This window comes from Aquarana catesbeiana, linkage group LG10 (assembly GCF_042186555.1).
Source record: "Aquarana catesbeiana isolate 2022-GZ linkage group LG10, ASM4218655v1, whole genome shotgun sequence".
Classification (NCBI taxonomy): domain Eukaryota; kingdom Metazoa; phylum Chordata; class Amphibia; order Anura; family Ranidae; genus Aquarana; species Aquarana catesbeiana.
In genome coordinates this window covers 81,236,138-81,263,330 of record NC_133333.1, presented here as the reverse complement: position 1 = coordinate 81,263,330, position 27,193 = coordinate 81,236,138, and the positions used below count along the sequence as shown (strand labels likewise).

Sequence of the window (27,193 nt, the reverse complement as noted above, 5' to 3'; positions counted from 1 at the left end):
AAGACTTAACTAATTTACACATTCTGGGCAAACATGAGGTTTCTAATATAATCACAGTGAAAGAACTAGATTTACCAAATCTTTATACATTATACAAAACATTTTACATTCATGTTAATAAATGGAACAAATTGCTGGGTTATAAGCATAAACTATAATCTTGCAAAGTTACACACATTTTTGCATGTGATTTTGTCAAAGTGCAGTAACTGGTAAAATGGCAGGTGAAAAGGTTTGCAGTTTAACATTTACCCTTTACTTTGATAAAAAGCTTAAATTAACAAGTTCACAGCAGTATTAAATGTTCCTTAACAAGGCTTTTCATAAATTGATGGGGATATATAGGGTTATGTTTGTTTGTAAATTATAATTTTGCATATACTTTTTATTAAGTACTTGTAGCCAGCAGTACGGACTATATACTGCAGTGCTGATCTGTGTATTTTACCTCTCTTTATATGGAATCGCCATACAGGCTCGGCGACTTAACTTCATGAAACCATAAACTGGCATTCTAAGAATGAGTGACAATGTGAGACAAAACTAGACGCTTAGCGATGCCTGGATGCCTGGTTTCTCTGCAGTTTATTGTTTGTAGAACAGGTCAACACACTTACACAACACAGTTCTTTTGTACAGAATGCAGTTTTTTTTTTTATGGTGAGCCATATAACTATAATAACACACTATATCAAGTTTAGTCTTCTCATATTCTGCACCAGAAAGTTCTCACAAAGTTGTAGATCTGATCACCCTAAGCATATTAAACTTGATTTTTACTCGTCTATCACCAAACTAAACAGATCCGTTGTTAAGATCTAATCCCTTGTTTAATTCCATGGCTAGAGGGAAAACCAGTTTCGTAAGTACTTTAGCGCTATTCTATTAACTAAAGTAACATACATTTTATCAACTGTTTTTAGTAGAAAAAGGATCAAATGCATTTTTGCTTTAATGTGATTTATAAACGTGAGATAAACCTAATCTGTTGAGAAGTTTGATTTGTTCATTTGTATCTTTATCTGTCAATTACATGTTTAAATGTAAATATTGTACATGTCATTAATGCTTTTTTCTATAAAAAATCCCAAGAAATCACTTTATACCATAGTTATTATAAATTTGTTTTTTTTTTTTTTTGCTTGGAAAAAAATAACTATGCTCATATAGGTTAAATGGGAATATATGTATTTTTATATAGTCTGTATGTGTTGCCCACAATAGCCACTCAGCCGCTAACAATAATCACAAAAGAATCTGGCAAGCTGGTTATACCCAAGTTGATCAATTGATCAACTTGGTACATTCAACCTACCCATTAACTGTTCGAATCTCGAACGGTTCCTGCTGAACCGGCTGTGGCTGGTGTTAGTGGACAAAACAAACAGCTCTTTAAACTTTTCAGAATGAGAATCATTTTGATTAATTTAAACAATTACCATCGAACTTAAGCTGGGTACATACAATGAGGAAATTGGAAGAAAAATGCCTTACAAGACACGATTGTTTGATTTTCGTATAGTGTGAACACAACTATCAAAATCCGATTCAGACTTTCTAAATTAAAATTTCTGAAGGGACAAACTCCAAAATGTTCCTCGTACATTAACAGAACAAATGATTTTCGTTTAATGTGTACTGTTTTTATACGCATCCGATTTGCTGTGAATCATGGAGGAAAACAAGACGATCGTTCGCCCCATTCTCTTATACTGTGTAACCAGCTTTAGAACATTAAAGAGATACTATGTTCTAGTTAAACACTTAGCCCCGGTTCACACCGGTGTGATTTGCATGGCTGATTTCATTGCAGCTTGCAACTTCATGTAACAGAAGTCAATGCAAGTTGCAATAAAATCAGTAAAAAGTAGTGCAGGAACCTTTTTCATTGCGACATGAGTCACAGAGATATAAATGGTTTCATTTCCGGCAATAGGGTGCGACTTGTCAAGCGATTTGGAACTGTCAAATCGCATGACAAGTCGCACCAGTGTGAACAGTGGCTTAGAGTCCATTCACACTTGTGCAATTTGTCATGCGAATTTCAAATCACTGTGACTTAAAGGTGCCTGCACTACTTTGGTGTTAATTTTGATGTGATTTTGATCCATAGAATGTAAAGTCGAATCAAAATCGCACCAAAAGTTACGATCAAAAGGCGCACTGGAAATTGTGCGACTTTGGAGACGCGCTATGTGAAAGGAGGTGAAATGTGAAAGGAGCCTTACATCAGTAAATTCCTCTTACATTTTGCTTACATTTTACTTTAACCATCTGATAGAAAATGAGAATAAGTTATACATTTTAGAAATATTGAGTACTACCAATAACTATTAAGGAACCTTAAAACCCCTTTCACACTGGGGCCACTGCCGAGTTAGCGCCATTCATTTTAGCAGTGCTTTAGCGCTGTTTAAGCGGTGTTTTAGCGATGTTTAAGCAGCGCTTTTCAGCCACTAGCAGGGCGCTTTTAACCCCAAGGAAGGCGCTTTGGAAGCACTGGCTATTTATTTCAATGGGCAGGGCGTTTTAGGAGTGCTGTATACAGCGCTCGCAAACCGCCCCAAAGATGCTGCTTGCAGGACTTTTTTCTAATGTCCCGCAAGCACACCGCCCCAGTGTGAAAAGACACACTGAAATGAATGGGAGGCGATTTTCAGGTGCTATTTAGAGGCTATTTCTAGCTCTAAAATGCCTGAAAACTGCCTCAGTGTGAAAGGGGTCTAAATTTTATGTCAGCGTTGCAGATCAACATGGATTCTTCTTTTCATTTGTATTCTCCATGGAAGACAAAGAATGTTATTAAATCAGATAATTGCTATAATAATCACACACATAGGTTGGACTTGATGGACTTGTGTCTTTTTTCAACCTCACCTACTATGTAACTATGTAACTATGTAACTATATGTAGGCTCTTCGGTCAAACAGCATACCCATATAGAGCACAAATTAGATCTTGGGTATCCAATGCATGAAAAAAAAATTTTAACCAAACTTGGTTAAGAATCAGACTAATTATAAAAAATGGATACATATTTACCTTTATCTTCTGTAGATGCTGTGTTGAGTAGACAAAGAACTGAGAGAAGAAGAATAGGGAGGACACCCATGGTGTCAGCTCCTGGGTTAGCTTCAAGATCAGGCAGTAACCACTACTTTTGCTGCTTCCACTGTAGGCTATTGTGGCTGAGCTGTCATCACTGTCACCAAACCAGAACTGTCCAGTGTCCAGGCTGTGAAACCTGGAGGAATGTAGGGCTGGAATAATGTCACTTCTTTTTATAGGGTGGACTACTGGAATGGGGGAGGAGGAATTTGACAGGTAAGACAGGTTCCTCCACCACAATGACAGCTCTCAGCATTACAGAAGAAGACTGCACTTGCTTAGATAAATATTTCACTCGTTACAAACTTTTTATGTGTTACATTTTTGTCTGATTTCTGGCAATTGTGTTTAGAACTGAATTTCCAATTTGAAATGGTTAGTGCAAACTATTGACAAAACTTACTAAATTTACTAAAATAATTCCCCTTTAAATAGCACTCCTCATACACGCTATCCAAAACTACAGCTTGGAGAAATTGTATTATTGTGCATGAGTGATATTTAACCACCTCAATACAGGGCACTTAACCCCCTTCCTGCCCAGGCCAATTTTCAGCTTTCAGCGATGACGCTGTTTAAATGACAATTGCGCGGTCATGCTACACTGTACCCAAACAGAATTTTTATCATTTTGTTCCCACAAATAGAGATTTCTTTTGGCGGTATTTGATCACCTCTGTGTTTTTTATTTTTTGCTAAACAAATAAAAAAAGACCTAAAATTTTGAAAAAAAATTTTTTTTCTTTTGTTTCTGTTATAAAATTTTGTAAATAAGTAGGTTTTCTCCTTCACTGATGGGCACTGATAAGGTGGCACTGACGGGCACTGATAAGGTTGCACCGATGAGGTGGCACCAATGGGCACAGATGATGGGCACTGATAGGTGGCACTGATGGGCACTGGTAAGCGTCACTGATGGGTGGCACTGATATGCAGCTCTGATGGGCATTGATAGGAGGCACTGATGGGCACTCATGGGTGGCACTGGTGGGCACTGATAGGCGACACTGATGGGCACTGAAAGGCTGCACTGATGGGTACTGATACATGGCACTGATGGCACTGGCAGGCATTGGGGATGGGCACTGATTGGCAGCTGCCTGGGCACTGATTGGAATTTCCCTGGTGGTCTAGGGTGGCATACCTGGTGGTCCAGGGTGGTGCCAATCCCTGGTGGTCCTGGCGGTTATCCGAGGGGGGGGCTGCGCTGATAAACAATCACCCCCGTCATGAGAGCAGCCCATCGGCTCTTCTCTACTCGCATCTGTCAGACGTGAGTGAGGAAAAGCCAATCAAAGGCTCTTCCTGTTTACATCGTAATCAGCTGTGATTGGACACGGCTGATCACGTGGTAAAGAGCTTCCATCAGAGGCTCTTTACCGAGATTGGTGTAGCGGTGTGTCTGACTGACACGTCGCACCACCAATCGGCACGATGCGTGCCCTCACGGGTGCACGAGAGAGGTCGTTCTGGGTGGACATCATATGACAGCCTTCCAGAAGGAGAGCAGCGCTGCCTAGCCGTCATTTGATGACTGGCGGGTGTGAGGTGGTTAAAGGAGACTCATTTTAATTTATATATATATATATATATATATATATATATATATATATATACATATATATGAATATAAAAGATTGTTGTGTTAACAGGAAATACTCTAGAAATCTATTTTTTCAAAGATAGATTAGCTGCAAGCTCCATACTGTACATATTGTTTAGTATTTTCTGACAAAGCTTGCCCTTATTGCACTAGTTTACTCAAACCAGTCCAATTATAGGTTTTTTTACCAGTAAAGTAGACACCATTGCAATGATAACCCTAGATGTGGTCTCTACTAGGGATGAGCCCGATGTTCGAGTCGAACGTAAGTCCACTTGAAATTGCACTGAAAGTGCACTTGGAAGTGCAGTCACTGTAGATCCGAGGGGGACATGCAAGGAAAATATAAAACAGCATTTTAGCTTGCACATGTTTGGATGATAAATAGATAGATCAGAAGAGCTTCCCCTCATTTCAGATCCACCCCTCAGATTTACAGTGACTGCAATTCGCAAGTCCACATTGCACTTGTAGTGCAAAGTGGCAGTGGTGTATTTAGGTTTTGTGTTGCCCTAGGCCTGACTAAACGCATGCACCCCCCTAATTTAAATATGACCCACCCCATCCTGCTGAGGCCATACCCCTTCCTGTTTAAGACCCACCCTATCATCTGTAAACAACACCCCTTCCTCTTTAGACTCATTTGGCACCTTTCAGGGGGGAACGGGTACCTGTTTCTGACAGGTACCCTTCCCCACTTCCGGGAGACTGCGCTGTCCCCTCTGAAGTTTGCCTCCCTCCTCCTTCCTCCGCTGGGCCATTCAGAAAGTGGAACGCGCTTTGCACATGTGCAGTAGGGAACCGGTTGGTTTCCCTTACCATGAATGATAGTGGCAAAACCCGAGAGCCAATCTGAAAATCGGCTGAGGTGTCGACATCGCTGGATCCCTGGACAGGTAAGTGTCCTAATATTAAAAGTCAGCAGCTACAGTATTTTTAGCTGCTGAGTTTTAATGCTATCACGGGGGGGGGTCTCACTGTGCCCCATCAAACGCAGTCACTGTGCCCATCAAATGCAGCCACTGTGCCCATCAAATGCAGCCACTGTGCCCTCAAACGCAGCCACTGTGCCCATCAAATGCAGCCACTGTGCCCTCAAACGCAGCCACTGTGCCATCAAACGCAGCCACTGTGCCCCATCAAATGCAGCCACTGTGCCCATCAAATGCAGCCACTGTGCCATCAAATGCAGTCACTGTGCCCATCAAATGCAGCCACTGTGCCCATCAAATGCAGTCACTGTGCCCATCAAATGCAGTCACTGTGCCCATCAAACGCAGCCACTGTGCCCCATCAAACGCAGCCACTGTGCCCCATCAAACGCAGCCACTGTGCCCCATCAAACGTAGCCATTGTGCCATCAAACATAGCCATTGTGCCCTCAAACGCAGCCACTGTGCCCTCAAACGCAGCCACTGTGCCCATCAATTGCAGCTACTGTGCCCATCAATTGCAGCCACTGTGCCCATCAATTGCAGCCACTGTGCCCCATCAAACGCAGCCACTGTGCCATCAAACGCAGCCACTGTGCCATCAAATGCAGCCACTGTGCCATCAAACGTAGCCACTGTGCCATCAAACGCAGCCACTGTGCCATCAAACGCAGCCACTGTGCCATCAAACGTAGCCACTGTGCCATCAAACGCAGCCATTGTGCCATCAAACGCAGCCACTGTGCCCATCAAACGCAGCCACTGTGCCATCAAACGCAGCCACTGTGCCCTCAAACGCAGCCACTGTGCCCATCGAACGCAGCCACTGTGCCCTCAAACGCAGCCACTGTGCCCTCAAACGCAGCCACTGTGCCCATCGAACGCTGCCACTGTGCCCTCAAACGCAGCCACTGTGCCCATCGAACGCAGCCACTGTGCCCTCAAACGCAGCCACTGTGCCCTCAAACGCAGCCACTGTGCCCATCGAACGCAGCCACTGTGCCCATCGAACGCTGCCACTGTGCCCATCAAATTCTGCCAGTGCCCATAATACTGATATACTTTATTAAATCACTGTACCTGCTGTCCTGGGGGTTTCCCTCGCTCCTCTCTCTCCTCCTGACGTCACAGCCCCAGGGCCGAGGAAAAGATTCACTGCAGGAAAGCAGTGCAGGGGAGGGTAGGTGGAGCTTAAGGCTCCACCTGTCACCTGTTGCATATGGGGGGCGCGAGTGACACACGCCGCCCCCCCGCATGAGAGAAAGCCCCCCCCCCACCCGTCTGACTGATTCCCGGCTCCCGCTGCCGCCTCCCGCACACTTGCAGCCCACGGCGGCCGGCTTTCTGTAGCGGCACCGCGGTGTATGGGCGTGCTTGTCAGAGAGTAGGGGGCGTGAGATACACGCCCCCACCCTCTGCCAAGCACGCCCATACACCGCGGCGCCGCTACAGAAAGCCGGCCGCCGTGGGCTGCAAGTGTGTGGGAGGCGGCAGCGGGAGCCGGGAATCAGTCAGACGGGTGGGGGGGCTTTCTCTCATGCGGGGGGCGGCCTATTTTGCCGCCCCCCGCAAAGTGCCGCCCTAGGCCTAGGCCTTGTCGGCCTAGGCCAAAACACAGCCCTGCAAAGTAGATTTGCCTTTCCTAAATAAACCCCTCTGTTTCTCGTACATATATAATTAGTGTTGTTTTTTGGGTAGCTCGCAAGATTCTGGGGGTTATTTACAAAAGGCAAATCCACTTTGCACTGCAAGTGCACCTGAAAGTGCACTGAAAATGCACTTGGAAGTGCAGTCGCTCTAAATCTAAGGGGTAGATCTGAAAAGAGTGGAGGCTCTGCTGATTTTATCATCCAATCATGTGCAAGCTAAAATTCTGTTTTTTATTTACCTTGCACGTCCCCCTCGGATCTACAGCGACTGCACTTCCAAGTGCAATTTCAGTGCACTTTCAAGTGCACTTGCAGTGCAAAGTGGATTTTCCTTTAGTAAATAACCCCCTCTATCACATATATTATTTTAGCCAGCCACTGACTGCAATACTGGGGGGGGGGGGGGGGGGTAATTGTTCCAGCCAGCTACTGACCCCCAAATCTTCAAAGGGGTTTATTACAAAAGTCAGCCACTGACCACCATTGCTGGGGGGGCACCGTTCATCAGCACTTCTTACCACAGTGGCTGCTCTAAGCAGTCACCGACTACTTTATGAAAATTTTCTTTAAGGTAAGTCTGATAAGAGGTAATGTAAGTGTTTAATTTTTGAATACTTGTGCTCAGTGTGCCAGTCTGTTGTTTAGGCTCAAATTCTGTTTAAATGTGTCGAATTAAAGTCCTCCCACTGTTAGTGGAATCCGGCCTGCGACCACTAGTTGGCACAGCATGCTGCATGTGCTATTTTATTTCTATGAGTAATTTTTTTGTATGCTGTGATGTTAAACACATGTACATGTGTAGGTGAATGGAATGTGGCGCGTCTCTCCCTTGTCTGCATTCAGAAAAATCTCTGGTTCAAGGGCTGAATAGTCTACAAGGCACAAATTAAAAGGTGAATTAGCCCAAATCTTATCTTTAGCTGAGCCTCTGCAGGCAAGTGCCCCTCTTTTAACACCCATGGGTATAATTTATTTTAAACTCCAATGTTTAACATCACACAGTCAGCAACTTTTCACCTGGCTTAAGTAAGGTAAAGATGAATATCTGCTTGGTATGATGCATTAAAATATCTGTCATCCTTCTACTTAAGTTACATACATAAACAAACAATGATTTGTGGGGTCCCCTGACGGTGCTGTTCGCTCCTTTTTTTTATTTGAGTGCCCCCGTAGTAAGCTGCTTGCTATGGGGGCACTCATGCAGGTGTGCTCCCAAGCCAGGCTATGTGTGTAAATACAGTCTTATAAATATTCCAATCACACATCTTCCTGGAAACAAGGCTCATCAGTAATGGGTGCTGCAGCAATTACCAGCTGGATACCGGAGATGCAAAGTTAATGTACATATTCACAAGCACACCAGGAATCTTCAATTACCATCCAAAGGTTTTTATTGCAGATAGATCATATCACAAGACAAGTGCAACATTTTATAAACATGTGCGTAAATAGACACACAATGCGGCTTGGTCCCACCCCCACTTCCTCCTTACAGGTTTTAATTGACAACAGCAGGAGCCAGGGGCTTCTGCTGCTGCCTCTGTCTCCTGTGAATACAGGAAGAGAGAGCAGTGCTGTTACAGACGGGTACATCTCTGGATTAAAAGAGGAGCCAGGTAAGTATTTAAGGTTTTTTACCCTAATTCAGAGAATGATTAAGGTAAAAAAAGAAAAACCTTATGCCTTTAGAACCACTAAAAAGGCTATGTTCACCTTTATGAAAAAGAATAACATGGGTACATATTTTTTCCGAAAAAAAAAATATCCACTTATTATTTTTTCACAGAAGCCTGCGGATCATCGCACCTTCGGGTGCAATGTCAAGCTCCTGCCGATACTGCCTCCTGCCCTGTACTGGCTGTCAGTTTCAGAGCAGTAGGTAAGGTGAATGGACTTTGAGTATGCTGACCAGCACCCTCACAGTTCATGAAGCTACAAGTCTGTCTGCCATGGTTGCGGACTTGTAGTTTATCCTTTCACAGATCCCTGCAAATGAATGACGAAGCTGCCTGTCTAAAACCCTGCATAGCCTTGCTGATTTTAAAAGTGACAGCGGCTGTGGGGGAGAGGAACCCCTGCTCACTGTCACAGAGAGGGGGCTCTGGAGGTGGGAGGCAGGGGATTAGCTGCATGTTACATGTTATACGGGTGTAACATGTAACATGTAAAAAAAATCCTGCCCTAAGTGTAAAGGATTTGGTCTAACACATATAGAGACTGCTGCACCCAAATCACAATCTAGATACAAGATGCGTGAAATAATGTGTACTCAATAAATCAGTGCACTATCCATGAAAAAATAAATAATGATGAAAGGTGCAATCAATTCATGAATAAATAAATAAAAGTGTATCAGATAAATATGTGATTTATTTTTTCACCTTATTTTGAGCATGTATACCTGATTTACTTATATTTATTTATTTGTAAATTGATTGCACCTTTCATCATTTTATATATATTTTGACTTGCTGATTAATTGTTGGTTTTCATTATTTATACACATTTATTTATGCATGTTTAATTTAAAGGGATAGCACACTGATTTTACTGAATAATATGTAACATGTGATAGGTGAACCTATCCATTAACTCTAAAGTATGAAGGTCAAAACTGAAATGTTAGGATTTTTCTCCACTATAGAGATAAGCCAACATTAATGCACTAAATAAAGGACAGATACCCTGGCTACTATATGTGAACACTGGCTAAAAAAAAATATCTGATGGTAAGATTGTGCACAAATAAATATAGTGTGATTGTGAAATATGTATTTGAGATAAAAGGGTGTGACATAAAGACATTTTTTTTGACCTGGGGGAAATTTTTGAAAGATAGATGAAACATAGCATGTATGCTTAGCTCAATATGATCCAAAAGAAGAGCTGCACACCAATGATGTCTTCACAGGCAAAACTTTTATCAGCCGACAAGCTTCAGCTTAATCAAAGGGATCATGTATGCTATTCATGCTATTCTTAAACAGATTAAAGGCAGAAAACTGTGAACACAAATGTGCAACATCATACAAGCCTTAGAAGTTATCACCGGTATCAAAGCATGCCTACAAACATGCAGCTTGTCACGTAAATATTATTTATCTCTGGCCAAATTCAGCAAAGGTAGGGCAGCCACCTTTTCTCATTGGTAATGTAAAAAATTGGGGTTCTTACCTTGCCTGATTGTCCCCAATTGTTTTCTACAGTAAAAAAATAAAGCATCCATAATCGTAATCTGAACTGTTATCATTCTAGTAAAACCAAATATCATCATTGTTCGGTGACAGAAGGCTGGGGCTCATTGGTGGCATAGATGTAAACACTGTACATAGGTACAGATTTAGAACATTTTTACAGTGTGAGGGGAAAATAAAGCAGAACATAACACATATATTATACAGATGTGGTTAACAGGCAGCAAAACTTACTACACCAGAGGTTCTTGAGCAGCTCAGGTCTGACCCCAGATTAAAACAAACCCAAAGTCAAAAATAAAATTAAAGGTCAGTTTTCATGGGTTTTGAGCTTGTGTCAATGGCATCAGTTTGACAGCAATTTGAGAGGCTTCTAAGATTATTCAGAATTTATTGACAGGTACATTTGACCTTCAGTTGACCTACTTCTGAACTTTAGTTTACTGCTGCACACCCCCCGGTTCGGTTTGTACCACAACATGCGAACAGGCAAAAAATTTGTGCGAACATGCGAACATCGTTAAAGTCTATGGGACACGAACATGAAGAATCAAAAGTGCTAATTTTAAAGGCTTATATGCAAGTTGTTGCCATAAAAAGTGTATGGGGTCCCGGGTACTGCCCCAGGGGACATGTATCAATGCAAAAAAAAAGTTTTAAAAACTACCGTTTTTTTAGGAGCAGTGATTTTAAGAATGTTTAAAGTGAAACAATTAAAATGAAATACTCCTTTACATATCGTGCCTGGGGATCCCCTTAGTCAGTATGTAAAGTAGCGCATCTGCCTGATGTGTTTTACAGTCCCGCAGCAAAATTACATTTCTAAAGGAAAAAATCTCATTTAAACTTGTTTGCGGCTGTAATGTATTGCTGGGTCCCGGCAATGTAGATAAAAATCAGGGTAAAAACAGCATGGGTTCCCCCCATCTGGCCCATGCCAGGCCCTTTAGGTCTCCATGCCAAATTAAAAAAAAAAAAAACAGCATGGGGTCCCCCCCAAAATCTATACCAGGCCCTTCAGAGCTGGTTTTGATTTTAAAGGGAACTCCATGCCAAAATTAAAAAAAAATTGGCGTGGAAGTCCCCCACAAAATCCATACCAGACCCTTATCTGAGCATGCAGCCTGGAGGACAGGATGGGGGGGGGCGATCGCCCACCCCTTCTGAACCATACCAGGCCACATGCCCTTAACATGGGGAGGGTGCTTTGGGGACAAGGGCTTCATCCCCACAACCCTTGCACGGTGGTTGTGGGGGTCTGCGGGTAGGGGGCTTATCGGAGTCTGGAAGCCCCCATTAACAAGGGGCCCCCAGATCCTGGACCCCCATGTGAATGGGTACATTTTATCCCTACCCATTCACCAAAAAAGTGTCAAAATGTAAAAAACACAAAAGACAGTTTTTGTCAATTCCTTTATTAAAAAAGGAAAAAAAGTGTCCCGCGATATCCATACTTCTTCAATCACGGCGCCGATGAACCCAAAAAACAGAAAAATAAAAGCTCAGCCTCGATGGGAGGCATCCCGCCAACTTCTGTCTTTTTGTCGTTATAAAGGCAAGGGTGGGGCCACCCGCTGACATAACCAGATGACCTCACCCCCCTCCAACGGTACATGACATCAGAAGGGGCAGGGTCAATCGGTTACATCACCGAGCGACCCCGCCCTTGCCTATATAACAGCTGTCACCGCGAAAAGACAGCAGTCGGCGGGACACCTCCCATCGAGGTGAAGCTTTTATTTCGATTTTTTGGGTCCGTCGGTGCCGTGATTGAAGAAGAATGGACATCACATGACATCTTTGTTTTCATTTTTAATAAAGAAATTGTCAAGAAAAGTGTTTTGTGGTTTTTACTTTTTGACACTTTTTTGGTTGAATGTGTAGGGGCACAATGTATCTAGGGATCTGGGGGCCCCCTTGTTAAAGGGGGCTTCCAGATTCTGATAGGCCCCCTGCTCACAGGCCCCCACAACCACTGGGCAAGGGTTGTGGGGATGAAGCCCTTGTCCTCAACAATATGGGGACATGGTGCTTTGGGGGGACCCCAAAGCAATCTCCCCATGTTGAGGGCAAGTGGCCTGGTATGGTTCAGGAGGGGAGCGCTCATCCCCCCCATCCTGATCGGCCAGGTTGCATGCTGGGATAAGGGTCTGTAATGGATTTTGGGGGGGACCCCCACGCCATTTGTTTTTATTTTGGCATGGGTTTCCCCTTAAAATCCATACCAGATCTGAAGGGCCTGGTATGGATTTTGAGGAGACCTCCTCGCCATTTTTTTTTTTACATTTTGGGGCGGGGTTCCCCTTAACCACTTCAGTACACTGTGTTATATATACTACACTGCCTGCACTGATTATCTAGTCTACACTGCATATCTAGTCTACACTAAATGCAGAATATATATATATATATATATATATATATATATACACACTATATTTATATATATATCTAAATATATATATATATAGGAAGGCCAGTATGGTGGCCTGAAATTATGGGAGGAGCCCGGAGGGTATTTAACCAGACCACCCATGATGGTCTGTGTCGGTTCCAGGTCACGGGGCCGACTCTTCCCAGATCACCTCGTGTTCATGAGTCTGTGCATTCAATCGCAGGTGCACTTCGGCTTCTTCATTTGTGGTCTTCGTCGGCGGTTCCCACTCATGGTTGCAGGTAGTATCCGAACCTTTTTGTATCATGTGCAATCTTGCGGTTTATTATGCTTTCTATCCTCCACCCCTTTCGTAAAAACCTGCCTCTAAGTTGTTGTCACTCATGTCCCGACATCATTCGGCCCAGGCGTAGTACATTCGTAAGTTCTTTCTGCCAAAAATACGATTCATTCGTTGATCTAAGCCTCCGAGCCGCTGTTGGTCATTCTCCGACATCACTCGCCATATGCTTCACTGGTTATAAAATTCACTGTCCATGGGGTTGCCATCTCATTCATTTGGAGATGAGCATGTATTGTTTGTATGGGTTTCTGTGGCTGAATGAGGTGTAATAAAACCCACCTGGTGCCTTCTCTGCACTTGATTAGCCTGGGGGGATGGGTGGTTGGTAGGTGTTTGGTTTCACAGTAAGAGATGGCATACACTCTACAACCAATTTGTATCCGATACTCCTTACTACCGATTTATATCGGATTCATTTCATATATTTACAAACTGTTTTGTATCAGATGCATTGCAGAGGCTGACTCTGCCAACTCACTGCGTATCTGTATAGTGCTTTCGAGATTGGTCGTAGGTTTTCATCGATTGTCCCATGCTTGCTGTCGCAGGTAGGACTTCTTGTTACCTTCTACTGAACCTTTGCTTTATGTTGCCCTTCGTACACCGCCTAAGGCTTCGTGGGTCTTACTCAGTTATTCGCACGCATTCGTACTTACTGCCTATCTCTGTTCCTCATTCGAGCCCAGTCGCATCCACAACGTTACAAATCATGGCAGCCTCCACTTGGCACCATTTGTATCTTACCAACTAGGCGGTACGAACCATACGAATAGCACAAGCCACCTTCGGAACAAGTCACTTACGGCGCAGGGTCTCGAACCTGTGTCCCACACACCACAACCCCTACTAAACCTCCACTTCACCTACTGACCCCCTACACCTCCTACGGAAAACACACACTTCACCTAACTGACCCCCTACACCTCCTATGGAAAACACACACTTCACCCATTCCCCTTCTCAGGGTACTTCTCTTAAAACACATTCTCTACAGAAACCTCCATTTACTTTCTTAGGGTATGCGCCCTTCTCTTGGCATACCGCCCAGCAGACCAGGGCTCACCGCCCAACTGATCAGGGCTTACTGTACAGCAGACCAGGGTGCATTCAGGTCTATTTTATGTTGTTAGTCTTGTGACGTGTTTATATGGTTCATATCTCTCAGATATCTATATATATATACAGTGGGGACAGAAAGTATTCAGACCCCCTTAAATTTTTCACTCTTTGTTATATTGCAACCATTTGCTAAAATCATTTAAGTTCATTTTTTTTCCTCATTAATCTAAACACAGCACCCCATATTGACAGAAAAACACAGAATTGTTGACATTTTTGCAGATTTATTAAAAAGAAAAAGCTGAACTATCACATGGTCCTAAGTATTCAGACCCTTTGCTCAGTATTTAGTAGAAGCACCCTTTTGATCTAATACAGCCATGAGTCTTTTTGGGAAAGATGCAACAAGTTGGTTGTCATTCCTCCTCCTGCCATTCCTCCTCGCAGATCCTCTCCAGTTCTGTCAGGTTGGATGGTAAACGTTGGTGGACAGCCATTTTTAGGTCTCTCCAGAGATGCTCAATCGGGTTTAAGTCAGGGCTCTGGCTGGGCCATTCAAGAACAGTCACAGAGTTGTTGTGAAGCCACTCCTTTGTTACTTTAGCTGTGTGCTTAGGGTCATTGTCTTGTTGGAAGGTAAACCTTCGGCCCAGTCTGAGGGCCTGAGCACTCTGGAGAAGGTGTTCGTCCAGGATATCCCTGTATTTGGCCGCATTCATCTTTCCCTCTATTGCAACCAGTCATCCTGTCCCTGCAGCTGAAAAACACCCCCACAGCATGATGCTGCCACCACCATGCTTCACTGTTGGGACTGTATTGGACAGGTGATGAGCAGTGCCTGGTTTTCTCCACACATACCGCTTAGAATTAAGGCCAAATCTATCTATCTTGGTCTCATCAGACCATAGAATCTTATTTCTCACCATCTTGGAATCCTTCAGGTGTTTTTTTAGCAAACTCCATGCGGGCTTTCATGTGTCTTGCACTGAGGAGAGGCTTCCGTCGGGCCACTCTGCCATAAAGCCCCGACTGGTGGAGGGCTGCAGTGATGGTTGACTTTCTACAACTTTCTTCCATCTCCTGACTGCATCTCTGGAGCTCAGGCACAGTGATCTTTGGTTTCTTTTTTACCTCTCTCACCAAGGCTTTTCTCCCACCGATAGCTCAGTTTGGCCGGACGGCCAGCTGTAGGAAGGGTTCTGGTTGTCCCAAACGTCTTCCATTTAAGGATTATGGAGACCACTGTGCTCTTAGGAACCTTAAGTGCAGCAGAATTTTTTTGTAACCTTGGCCAGATCTGTGCCTTGCCACAATTCTGTCTCTGAGCTCTTCATGCAGTTCCTTTGACCTTATGATTCTCATTTGCTCTGACATGCACTGTGAGCTGTAAGGTCTTATATAGACAGGTGTGTGGTTTTCCTAATCAAGTCCAATCAGTATAATCAAACACAGCTGGACTCAAATGAAGGTGTAGAACCATCTCAAGGATGATCAGGAGAAATGGACAGCACCTGAGTTAAATATATGAGTGTCACAGCAAAGGGTCTGAATACTTAGGATCATGTGATATTTCAGTTTTTCTTTTTTAATAAATCTGCAAAAATGTCAACAATTCTGTGTTTTTCTGTCAATATGGGTTGCTGTACATTAATGAGGAAAAAATTAACTTAAATGATTTAAGCAAATGGCTGCAATATAACAAAGAGTGAAAAATTTAAGGGGGTCTGAAAACTTTCTGTCCCCACTATTAAATATACTGCCTACACAGTCGCTATGTAAGCAGCCTTATATACAGTAGTGTGGGGCATGGACTTAGTCCCCAAGAGCCATGATTGGCCAAAGGCACCCTGCCTTTGGCCAATTATGGCTCTCGCAGCAGAGCGCGCTGTGATTTTCCAAAGCATGCAGGTCAGCTGCATGCTTTGGCCAATCATCAGACTTCAATGCACTGCGATCTCGCAGTGCATTATGGGGCGCTCCACGGCGCTCAAATTTCCCGCAGATGCCCCATATGTTCGGTCCATTTGCAAGCAAACAAGCACCCGATGTTCGAGTCAAACTTACATTCGACTTGAACCGCGGGCTCATCCCTATTTACTGCTTTAAAGTGGTTCTAAAGCCTCAAGGTTTTCTACCTTAATGCATTCTAAACTTCTCTTCTGTAGGAGCACCCCAACCCACCTTGTCCTTAGCAGCTCCGCTGTCTCCCTTCTCATTGGGCAAAGGAGACCACGGCTCTGCTATGGACAACAAACACAGGTGCATTTTATTGATAGCATTTTGAATGCACAGAGATTCTGTGACGAGATCCTATTGTTGAGCCATACTGTTTGATAAAGTGTCTCACTATGAGAAGGTTTGGAGCCCTTTGCTTGAGAACTTTTTATCCCACAACTTTGATAGAACATTATTACTACCATAACTACTCACATGCATAAGCACAATGCATCTCAAACATCACTCTTTAGATGACCCAGTCCCCCCCCCCGGGATAGTTGCCCCCTCCCCCACCTCATCTTTCGCCTCTCCAATATTCTCCATTCTTTACCTGTATAATTTACCGAAGCCTTAACACCTCCGTTATCCCAAACCTAATCTTCCTTTAGATTACCATCTCTCACACTATTTTTGGCCTTGCCAACTGATTGGGTTAGGGGTTACTATGATATTTCTTTTTCCACCTCACTCCCAGACTTTGGTATGATATGGTTCTAATGTGTCATGTTTTTCTTTTGTAATGTTCCCTTCATTTTGGGCGCCACTGGTCTAATGAACCCTGACAACACTGTTTTTATTATGATTGCTACAATACAATGCATTATTATTGTTATGCTTGTACCAATCCTCATTTCAATTTCAGTTCATTGTACTAATCACCTCATGACACTCTGTTTGTAAGTGACATGTTTACTGTATATATCCTTCCTTCACCAATAAAACATTTGAACTCATAAAAGTTGTGCGCTTGCCTGTCACTTTACATAAGAGGATGCCTTTGTAGGCAGTTGATTAAGTGGACCATGCCAGTAAATACAATGAAAATGTATCAGTTTATCTATTCCTATTGCAAGCCTAATTATTTTCAATGTAAGGGATGGGGGGGGGGGGGAGAATGCAAAGCTGCTACGTTAACGCAGGCCCTATTCTGTCCCTCTTGAATATGTACCACCTTAACATACAGTAAGAGTGAATCATTATGCCATGCAACAAGGTCAGTGTATGAATTTAAGGAGAGGACTAAGAACTGTTGGCTTTAGGGGCAACTACCCAACATATCTTATAAGCATTGACTCAAGGGGCAATAGCCCCACTGCCCCCTCCCCCCGGCCCAGATAACTGTATCTGTTTGTGTCCCACTACTTTGTTACTAGATTACATCTGCTTTGCTTGGTCTCCAGCTTTTCTGCATGGCTATAGGATTTCACAAGTGACCATTGTTTTATTAGTTTTGCATATCTTGTTTTGTGTATTTGTTCCACTGTAAATATAAACCATCATGGAAAAATGCATAGAACACTTCCCTGTATACTGTATTCTGCAGGGGGTCTAAATCTGTATGGCTCTCAGGTTTCATTCTTCATCCCTGAAGCATTAGTCATGTTCACCTTTGAAAGAAGTAAAACAGTAAGAACAGCCTCAACAAGAAAAGTAAAGGCTGCTAAAGAATGTTAACTAAGTATACATGGTTATGCTGAATTTACAGTGGATTTTCAGTAATCCAAGCAACTGTAAAATCCCTTGGAATCTTTTTGTGCTGTACTTATGCATATCTAAGTTCCTTTTCTCATACTTCTAGGATTAATTTATGCGTTTTTTTATGCTTTTTTAATTTTATTTCAGCCAGACACCGCAATGCAGCAAACATATCTTGTACAGTCAACGCAAGTTTCCTTGTGAGTCAGACTCTGCACTAACTATCCTTCATGTCTTTATCAAGAAAACCAGTCATCAATGAACCTCTGTAAGAATCTAAATCTCCATTATTTAGTTGTTATGATATTGAAGCCTTAGCTTTTGTGGTTACTTTTTTTTTATGTTACATAAAAAAACACAGGTCTATCCAGTTAAAACTATTGTGTGTGTGTATTTGTGATTTTTGTTCTCAAACAATTCCCATAGTCCGGTATATTCAGCTTCCTGAGGAATCCATTTAAAAGTTTTTTTGAAGATGTTGACACTTTCCGCTAATACCACTTCCTGACGGAGGGAGTTCCACATATTAAAAGAGAAGTATTTCCAAAACATTTTTGGCCATAATTTTCTTCTGTGTCACATGAGTGCACTTATTTGTGCACTTCTGCGACATAGATTCAGCCGACAGCAAGCTAAAGTCTGCTGTAGCCGTTTCCGGGCTATAAAGGGATCCTGACAATAATGCTGGCATCCACCCAGATGCCTAACCGGCAGCTGGTTCTGCATCTCAACACTCTATTGCACAGACCGGTGCTTCAGTGAGAGCTGGAAGGGCAGAACAGAGAGAGGTGACTAACAGTCACCAATTGAGGTTCTCCCCCTTATTAACTTTGTTGCCTCTCACCCAATGCTATGTAATGCAGCAACAACTTTTGTGTGGATTAGTGGCCAAAACTTAAAGCAGTATTAAACCCAAAATATATTTCAGCTTACCAATCATTATATATGGTGGCTGCATTTGTTCCCCTCAGTTTCACCTGGTGATTTGGCCAGTAACACACTGTATTAGAGGCCTACACTAGAAAACTTAAGCCAAACTCTAGTTCACACTCTTTAAACAGATAAAGCATTTTTTTCTGGAATTGCTAAGCTGTAATATAGTTACAGATTTGTTGGTTTAATACTGCTTTAACTGCATATTCAAGATGAGGCCGAACCAACATTTTCTAAAGGGGTAGAATTAATGATCATCTCTCAAATGTATGCACAACAGTATTTTGTGAGCTGAGGCTTGGCATTGCAAACTATTGCTAAGTCTGTGATTTAAAAGCACCCCCAGATCTCACTGCCTCTCCCAAGGAAGCTCCTCCTAATGTGTATTTTTCATTTTTATTTTTGGCACCCAAGTGTGTAGGTTTGCATTTCTCAATATTGAACCTCATCTGCCATGTAGCTGCCCACCCCCCCACCCCCCATTTTGTCAAGGTCCTCCTGTAATGTTACTATATCCTGTGTCAGAGTTATTACCCTGTATAATTTGGTATCATCAACAAACACTGAAATTGAGCTCTTGATTCCAACCACTATATCATTAATAAACAAATTAAACAGCATTGGCCTTATGACAGAGCCCTGGGGTACATCACTCTTATGCCCCGTACACACGGTCGGACATTAATCGGACATTCCGACAACAAAATCCTAGGAATTTTTCTGACAGATGTTGGCTCAAACTTGTCTTGCATACACACGGTCACCAAAGTTGTCGGAAAATCCGATCGTTCTAAACGCGGTGACGTAAAACACGTATGTCGGGACTATAAACGGGGCAGTGGCCAATAGCTTTCATCTCTTTATTTATTGTGAGCATGCATGGCACTTTGTCCGTCGGATTTGTGTACACACGATCGGAATTTCCGACAACGGATTTTGTTGTCGGAAAATTTTATATCCTGCTCTCAAACTTTGTGTGTCGGAAAATCCGATGGAAAATGTGTGATGAAGCCTACACACGGTCGGAATTTCCGACAACAAGGTCCTATCACACATTTTCCGTCTGAAAATCCGACCGTGTGTATGGGGCATTAGACATAACAGACCTATTTTTTTAGAGTAATCTTTTATGAGGTACTGTATCAAATGTCTTAGAATGAGTCATTTATCACTACTCTCTGGACCCATTCATATAACCAGTTTCCCATCAATGTACATACAATAACATCAACTCAAACAGATCTAATTATTTAGAATAATCTTTTATGAGGTACTGTTTCATATGATTTGGAAAAATCTGATAAACTACATCTACTGGACTTCCACCATCCAGCTTCTCACTTTCTTCCTCATAGAATGATAACAGGTTGATCTGATAAAAATGGTCTTTCATAAATACATGCTGATTGTCACCTATGATAACTTTATTATAGACAATTTTCTGTATAGAGTCCTTCTATACAATATATTTTTCTGTAAAATGGTACCACATTTGCTCTATGCCATTCAGTTGGTACAAGTCTAGTCAGTAGGTCTTTAAAAAATGAATAGTGGCTTGGCTTGTTTAGTACTATTTTCTCTCTGTCAAAGCAGAAACATCAGGCTGAGTATCAGACTGTAAGGCAATCCTATCTTCTCCTGCTTGATAACACACCCTCAAAAAAGTCACATTAAAATGGAGATGTTGAAATTAAATGAGATAATAGAAAGGGGAACATTTATCAAGCAAATAAGCTACACAGTTGGCTGAAAATTAGACTTTTTTAGCCAGGTATGCAACAGTTTTTCTGTGCATTTGGATGCCTTCACCAGTAATCTTGGGCTGCCAGCTGAAACATATTTTAAATGGACTATGACCGATGAGACAGATTTTTACTCTAAACAGATGCACAATTAGGAAGTAGTCAGGTCAATACAGAAATGACTGGATGAAAAGCCAAAGTATAGAGTATGTAGTTGAGGCTTCCTTTTTTTACTTGGATGTTACTTACTGTTAATGTTTTTATTTTTTTCTTGAAGTCAGATTTGCAGCGACCCACTGTTTGTGGGTTCTGCCGCATGATTCCATGTGTAACTTGCTTCTAATGCTCCAGTACAGCACACCTTGGCTGAGGCTGTGGTTGCGTCAGAAAAAAAGTAGTGCTATCAATTGTAAAATACACTGCATGTTTTTTAAATTCAGGGTCATTCATAAGTAGGTGTTTAGCAAACAGAACAGCTGTTTCTGTCTCATATAGTTACATAGTTATGTAGTATGGTTGGACGCAAGGCACAAGCCCATCTAGACTTATCCCAGTGCTACCATTTATGATTAATGCTGTAATCATGTAGTAAATCTGTTGCACAGTCTGTCTCACTGCTTCTTTTAACCACTTAAGGACTGCCTACTGTAGATTTACTGCGGCAAAGCACCCCCCGCTGCGCTGGATCACATACATGTAATACATGATAATACAGCCACATTGCTTAGTAAAATCAGCACACATTATGCACATTACACAGCCAGTTCCCACCCAGCATCAGTTATTGTCACAGTCCCACCCTCCTATCCTTCCCATTTATATGTAATTTGGATCCTTACGGCCTTAAGAAATGGACCCTAAGGAGAAATTTTATTTACACTCAACATTTACTAACCCCCCCCCCCCCCACCCCCTAACACACACGTAGATTTTTCCAGCATTAGACAAAAGGGACACAGTCTACACTATGAAATCTTGCCATTTATTTTCTGCATTCAGCTGTTCTGTTTGCTAAACACCTACTTATGAATGACCCTGAACCTGAATTTAAAAAACATGCAGTGTATTTTAAAAGTGATAGCACTACTTTTTTTCTGACGCAACCACAGCCTCAGCCAAGGTGTGCTGTACTGGAGCATTAGAAGCAAGTTACACATGGAATCATGCGGCAGAACCCACAAACAGTGGGTCGCTGCAAATCTGACTTCAAGAAAAAAATAAAAACATTAACAGTAAGTAACATCCAAGTAAAAAAAGGAAGTTAAGCCTTGTGAGGCATACAGGAAGCCTCAACTACATACTCTGTACTTTGGCTTTTCATCCAGTCATTTCTGTATTACAGAAGGCCACCCTAATCCATTGTATCAGTAATACGGGGATCTATGAACTCCTGCTGATACATGAGCTCCATTCCCAAACACATCCACTGAAGGCATCTTGTTGTCTCCCACATACAGAAAGCCTGCTGTAAAAACAAACAAAAAAAGTTAGCACCAAGTGCAAGGGATTTACTAAAACTGGAGCTCTCAGAACCTAGTGCAGCTGTGCATGGTAGCCAATCAGTTTCTAACTTCAGCTTGTTCAATAAAACTTTGACTATAAGCCTAGGTTCACACTGCTGTGGGTTAGAAATCGTTTTCAAACTGACAATGCAGTCAGACTTCGGGGCAATTTGATAGACATCTGTGCGAGTTCAAGCACAGATGTGTATTCAAATCACCCCCAAAGTCACCAAAAGTAGTACGGGAACTACTTTTGTCAATCGGTACAGCTCTGCACCAATTTGGACGGTGCCATTGCCAGCAATAGCCACCTATTTGGCATGCGATTTGACATGTCAAATCGCATGCCAAATCGGCCCAATGGGAACGTGGGCTAAAACCTGTAAGCTGATTTTGTACTCTCTAGTTTTATTGAATCTTCCTCCACCCCCCACCCCCTCTCCACTGTGTCTCTCTAAAGAAACTTGGATGTTTTTGGGAGACTGGTAATTCAAAAAGAAAAAGTGAATTTACACAGGTACTCTCTGAATTCTGGCTTTAATGGATTGTAAAGAACTTAAATTAAGCTTGAAATTTTTCATTTGGAAATCTCTCTCTTGTACGGCTATAGTAATTCCCGATGTACGTTTCCAATCTACAGGTTTATTTTTCTGGTTGACTGGTGACATCTTAATGTCACATTAAAGAGATTTACTAAAACTGGAGCACTTAGAATCTAGTGCAGCTGTGCATGGTAGCCAGTTTCTAACTTCAGCTTGTTCAGTGAACTTTGACTATAAGCCTAGATTCACACTGCTGCGGGTTAGAAAACTCGCACAATTTCAAACCGACAATGCAGTCAGACTTTGAGGCGATTTGATAGACATCTGTGCGAGTTCATGCACAGATGTGTATTCAAATCACTCCTGAAGTCGCCAAAAGTAGTATAGTAACTACTTTTGGGAATCGGTGCAGCAGCGCACCGATTCGGACGGTGCCATTGAAAAGAACCCAAATTAAGCTACAATTGCTTGACATTGTTTAGTTGAAATCTCTCTCTTGTACAGCTATAGTAATTCCCGATGTACATTTCCAATCTACAGGTTTATTTTTCTGGTTCACTATTATTTGTTATTATTTGTTAAAATAGATTTTTCTTAATGTCACATAAGTTTTTTTTGTGATGAATCAGTTTGGTCAGTTTTTACATTTCTGAACTATGGTGTGTTTTGAGCTTCCTTCACTAGAAGGATAACATGATAAATTAATAAATTTTAATTAGTTCAAAATACAAATGCAGCAGGTAGGATATGTGTTTTGTTAGTCACTGCTAAAGATTGTCCTCTGGGCTATAAATGTGGCATTACCTGTCTTTAGGTAGCCATTGGCATAGTCATCATACAAGTAGCTATACAAGTTTTCCCAGTTCACACAGAAAGGAATCCCAATTGTGGATAGGGGTCAGCAATTTCTCATGATTTTCTCTGACACATAGGCTTCAAAATATCTGGTGCAATGGTCATCAAAAAACGAATAAGCTATTGGAGGCACATAGGGCATAAATATTTTAAAAAAAGCTTGCTGACAATGATAAAATAGCACAGTCAATCAAACTGAACTCATATTATATACCTTATGAGGCTGTTCCTGGTATATAAAGGAAATTACAGAACTGCACCACTAATGTGAAAAATAAAAATCATTAAACGCACAGCTGGCATCTAATTGATATAAAATCAACCATGATATGTAAATTTGCTAGAGAACAGCACGAGTGCCAATTAATAAGTGCAATTTATTCAAAACACAAAGTGTGTATATATTGCACCCACAACATTATAATTTAATTGAAAAACTCTATAAATGAATTGTGCTAAATATATATGTAAAGTGCAAGACAATTCCTATATAATCAAAAGTTCATATAAGCACATGCAAGACTGCATACATTAAATTGTCTAAATATGTGTTGAAAGTTGTTCCAATATCTTGAGCCAACACAAAAATCTTATAATGTCTTCTATCGTCCATCACACCACCAAGTGAATCCACCACCAGCTGAATTAAATGAACTCACCAGAGGTATATGTTTGTAATGTTATAAACCAGCCAGTAAAGCATTCCCCCCTGGAAGTAATAATCTGCAGTATCTGCAATTATCACCTTCCCATACTCATAAAGCCGTCAGTCCATCCATCCATGTGTTGAGGGAGAAGAGAGAAGAGTTCCCATAGCTAACGCTTTTGGTGGACGTCGGATGACGAAATGCATAGGGCGGGGCTTTGGATGTGACATCACCACGAATGATGGTTCGCAGCTCTCGGCCAGTGAGTGCAGCCAGAGCTAACCCCATTTTAAGAGACCATATGATTTAACTTGTGTCAGTGGAGACACCAAAATGTGGGTGAGTTTATTGAATTTATAAACATGTTTTAAAACATTTTTTACGCAATGGGTACCCTTCTCCCCCAACATGTGCATGTGTCATGAAGATCCTGCCAGTAATCAGCGATCCAGACGCAGGGGGACACGGCCGCGGGTTCCACTGCGCATGCGCGCGCGTTTACGGGTGCTGTCACGCACGGGCACGCGCGCGCGCACTCCCGCTAGTGCCAGGCGGGCTATTTAAACCGGCCTGTCACACTCTATCCCCGCTGTCTGCTCTACAGCGTTCCTTGTGCCTTAACCTGATCTGACCTGTGTACTCTGCTATCTGACCCGGCTTCCTGTTAGACCATCCTGCTATCCGCCTGCACCAGACCCTCTTGGCTTGCCTGACCATCCCTCTGTGTTGTCCCTGGTACCTCTGCTGATCGACCGATACCGACCTCCGGCTTGTTTGACCATCCCTCAGTCTGATACCTGTATCCAGTCTACTACCTGCTGCCTTGTTCCTGGTTCCAGTCCAGCGTTCCAGTCTACTACCTGCTGCCTTGTTCCTGGTTCCAGTCCAGTGTTCCAGTCTACTACCTGCTGCCTTGTTCCTGGTTCCAGTCCAGCGTTCCAGTCTACTATCTGCTGCCTTGTTCCAGGTTCCAGTCCAGCGTTCCCAGGCTACTACCTGCTGCTTGTTCCAGGTTCCAGTCCAGCGTTCCAGGCTACTACCTGCTGCCTTGTTCCAGGTTCCAGTCCAGTGTTCCAGGCTACTACCTGCTGCTTGTTCCTGGTTCCAGTCCAGCGTTCCAGGCTACTACCTGCTGCTTGTTCCTGGTTCCAGTCCAGCGTTCCAGGCTACTACCTGCTGCTTTGTTCCTGGTTCCAGTCCTGCTTACTTACCTGCTTCCTTACCTGCTGTGGCTCTGGGTCCTCTCTGCATTCCAGCTTCCTCTTCAGCTTCTGGATCCAGAGGGTGCCACCACTCCTGGACTTCTGGTGACTGTCGATCCTGCCAGGCACCCATACCACTCCTCACTCCTGGCCTTCTGTCTCCATTCCAGAGGAACAGGAGTGGGAGCTGTAAGGGAGGTCCTTCTCTGCACTTCGGGCTCAAAACCTACCAGGTACGTGACAGCATGGATGTACTGACACCTTTATGAATATGGGAAGGCGATAATTATAGATACTGCAGGTTTTTACTCCCAGAGGGGAATGCTTTACTGGTTGGTTTATTGCCAGCATATACAGGACCTCTTGGGAATTCATTTATTCCAGCTGGTGGTGAATTCACTTGGTGGTGTGGTGGACGATAGAAGACACTTGATAAGATTTTTATATTAGCTCAAGATATATAGCACAGTGGTGTAGTGGGTAGCACTTTCGCCTAGCAGTAAGAAGGGTCGCTGGTCCGAATCCCAACCACGACACTACCTGCCTGGAGTTTGCATGTTCTCCCTGTGCCTGCGTGGGTTTCCTCCGGGTACTCCGGTTTCTTCCCACACTCCAAAGCCATGCTGGGAGGTTAATTGGATCTTGTCTAAATTGTCCCTAGTATGTATGAATGTGAGTTAGGGACCTTAGATTGTAAGCTCCTTGAGGGTAGGGACTGATGTGAATGTACAATGTATATGTAAAAGCGTAAATTGACAGTGCTATATAAGTACCTGAAATAAATAAATAAGATATTGGAACAACTTTCAGCACATATTTGGACAATTTAATTTATGCAGCCTTGCATGTGCTCATATGAACCTTTGATTACATAGGAATTGTCTTGCACTTGACATGTATATTTAGCACGATTCATTTTAATGCCCTGTACACACGGTCGGACATTCCGACAACAAAATCCATGGATTTTTTCCGACGGATGTTGGCTCAAACTTGTCTTGCATACACACGGTCACACAAAGTTGTCGGAAAATCCGATCATTCAAAACGCGGTGACGTAAAACACGTACGTTGGGACTATAAATGGGGCAGTAGCCAATAGCTTTCGTCTCTTAATTTATTCTGAGCATGCGTGGCACTTTGTGCGTCGGATTTGTGTACACACGATCGGAATTTACGACAACGGATTTTGTTGTCGGAAAATCTTATAGCTTGCTCTCAAACTTTGTGTGTCGGAAATTCCGATGGAAAATGTGTGATGGAGTCTACACACGGTCGGAATTTCCAACAACAAGGTCCTGTCACACATTTTCCATCGGAAAATCCGACCGTGTGTACAGGGCAAAAGAGTTTTTCAATTATCTTAAAATTTTGTGGGTGGAATACATACACACAGTGTTTTTTTAATTAATTGCACTTATTAATTGTTCCTGGTATATGTCTAAATAATTCCCTGTATCTGGACAAATAAGTTTGCTCTTATAGAACCTGTTACCGACTGGCACAGACCTCATCTATGTATTTCAGGCAACTCTCTTTCCCTGCTTAAACATGTATATTTCCATGTCCTAGTCAGTGACCATGTTTATCTGTAAGCTATTTAAAATAATGGGATAACTCACCAGGTTCAGCTGAAAATAGCCAGTGGGTACAATTATCTTGTGGCTGTAGTACCCCAACTTGACCTCTTATGATGACACTTGTGAACAGGTGATATAAGAGGTTGGGAAGGCCACTCTCAAATATGTGGAGCACTCTGCAGCACTCTTTCCATGGCTTTGCCTGGAAGTGAT

General features: G+C 42.6%; 1 protein-coding gene across 13 annotated transcripts in view; it reads right to left on the bottom strand.

Annotated features, from left to right (window-relative positions):
* Nucleotides 1-3,263, bottom strand: part of LOC141110752 (uncharacterized) — a 263,647-nt gene extending 260,384 nt beyond the window's left edge. For 11 of the 13 annotated variants that reach the window (XM_073602320.1, XM_073602329.1, XM_073602321.1 and 8 more), the window contains exon 1: nt 3,044-3,263. In XM_073602320.1, the coding sequence (XP_073458421.1) occupies nt 3,044-3,113 (70 nt within the window). In that variant the 5' untranslated portion in view covers nt 3,114-3,263. The remainder of the gene's footprint in view (nt 1-3,043) is intronic. The other 2 variants (XM_073602325.1, XM_073602333.1) reach the window with 1 other exon arrangement.
* Between the last annotated feature and the right edge of the window lie 23,930 nt (nt 3,264-27,193).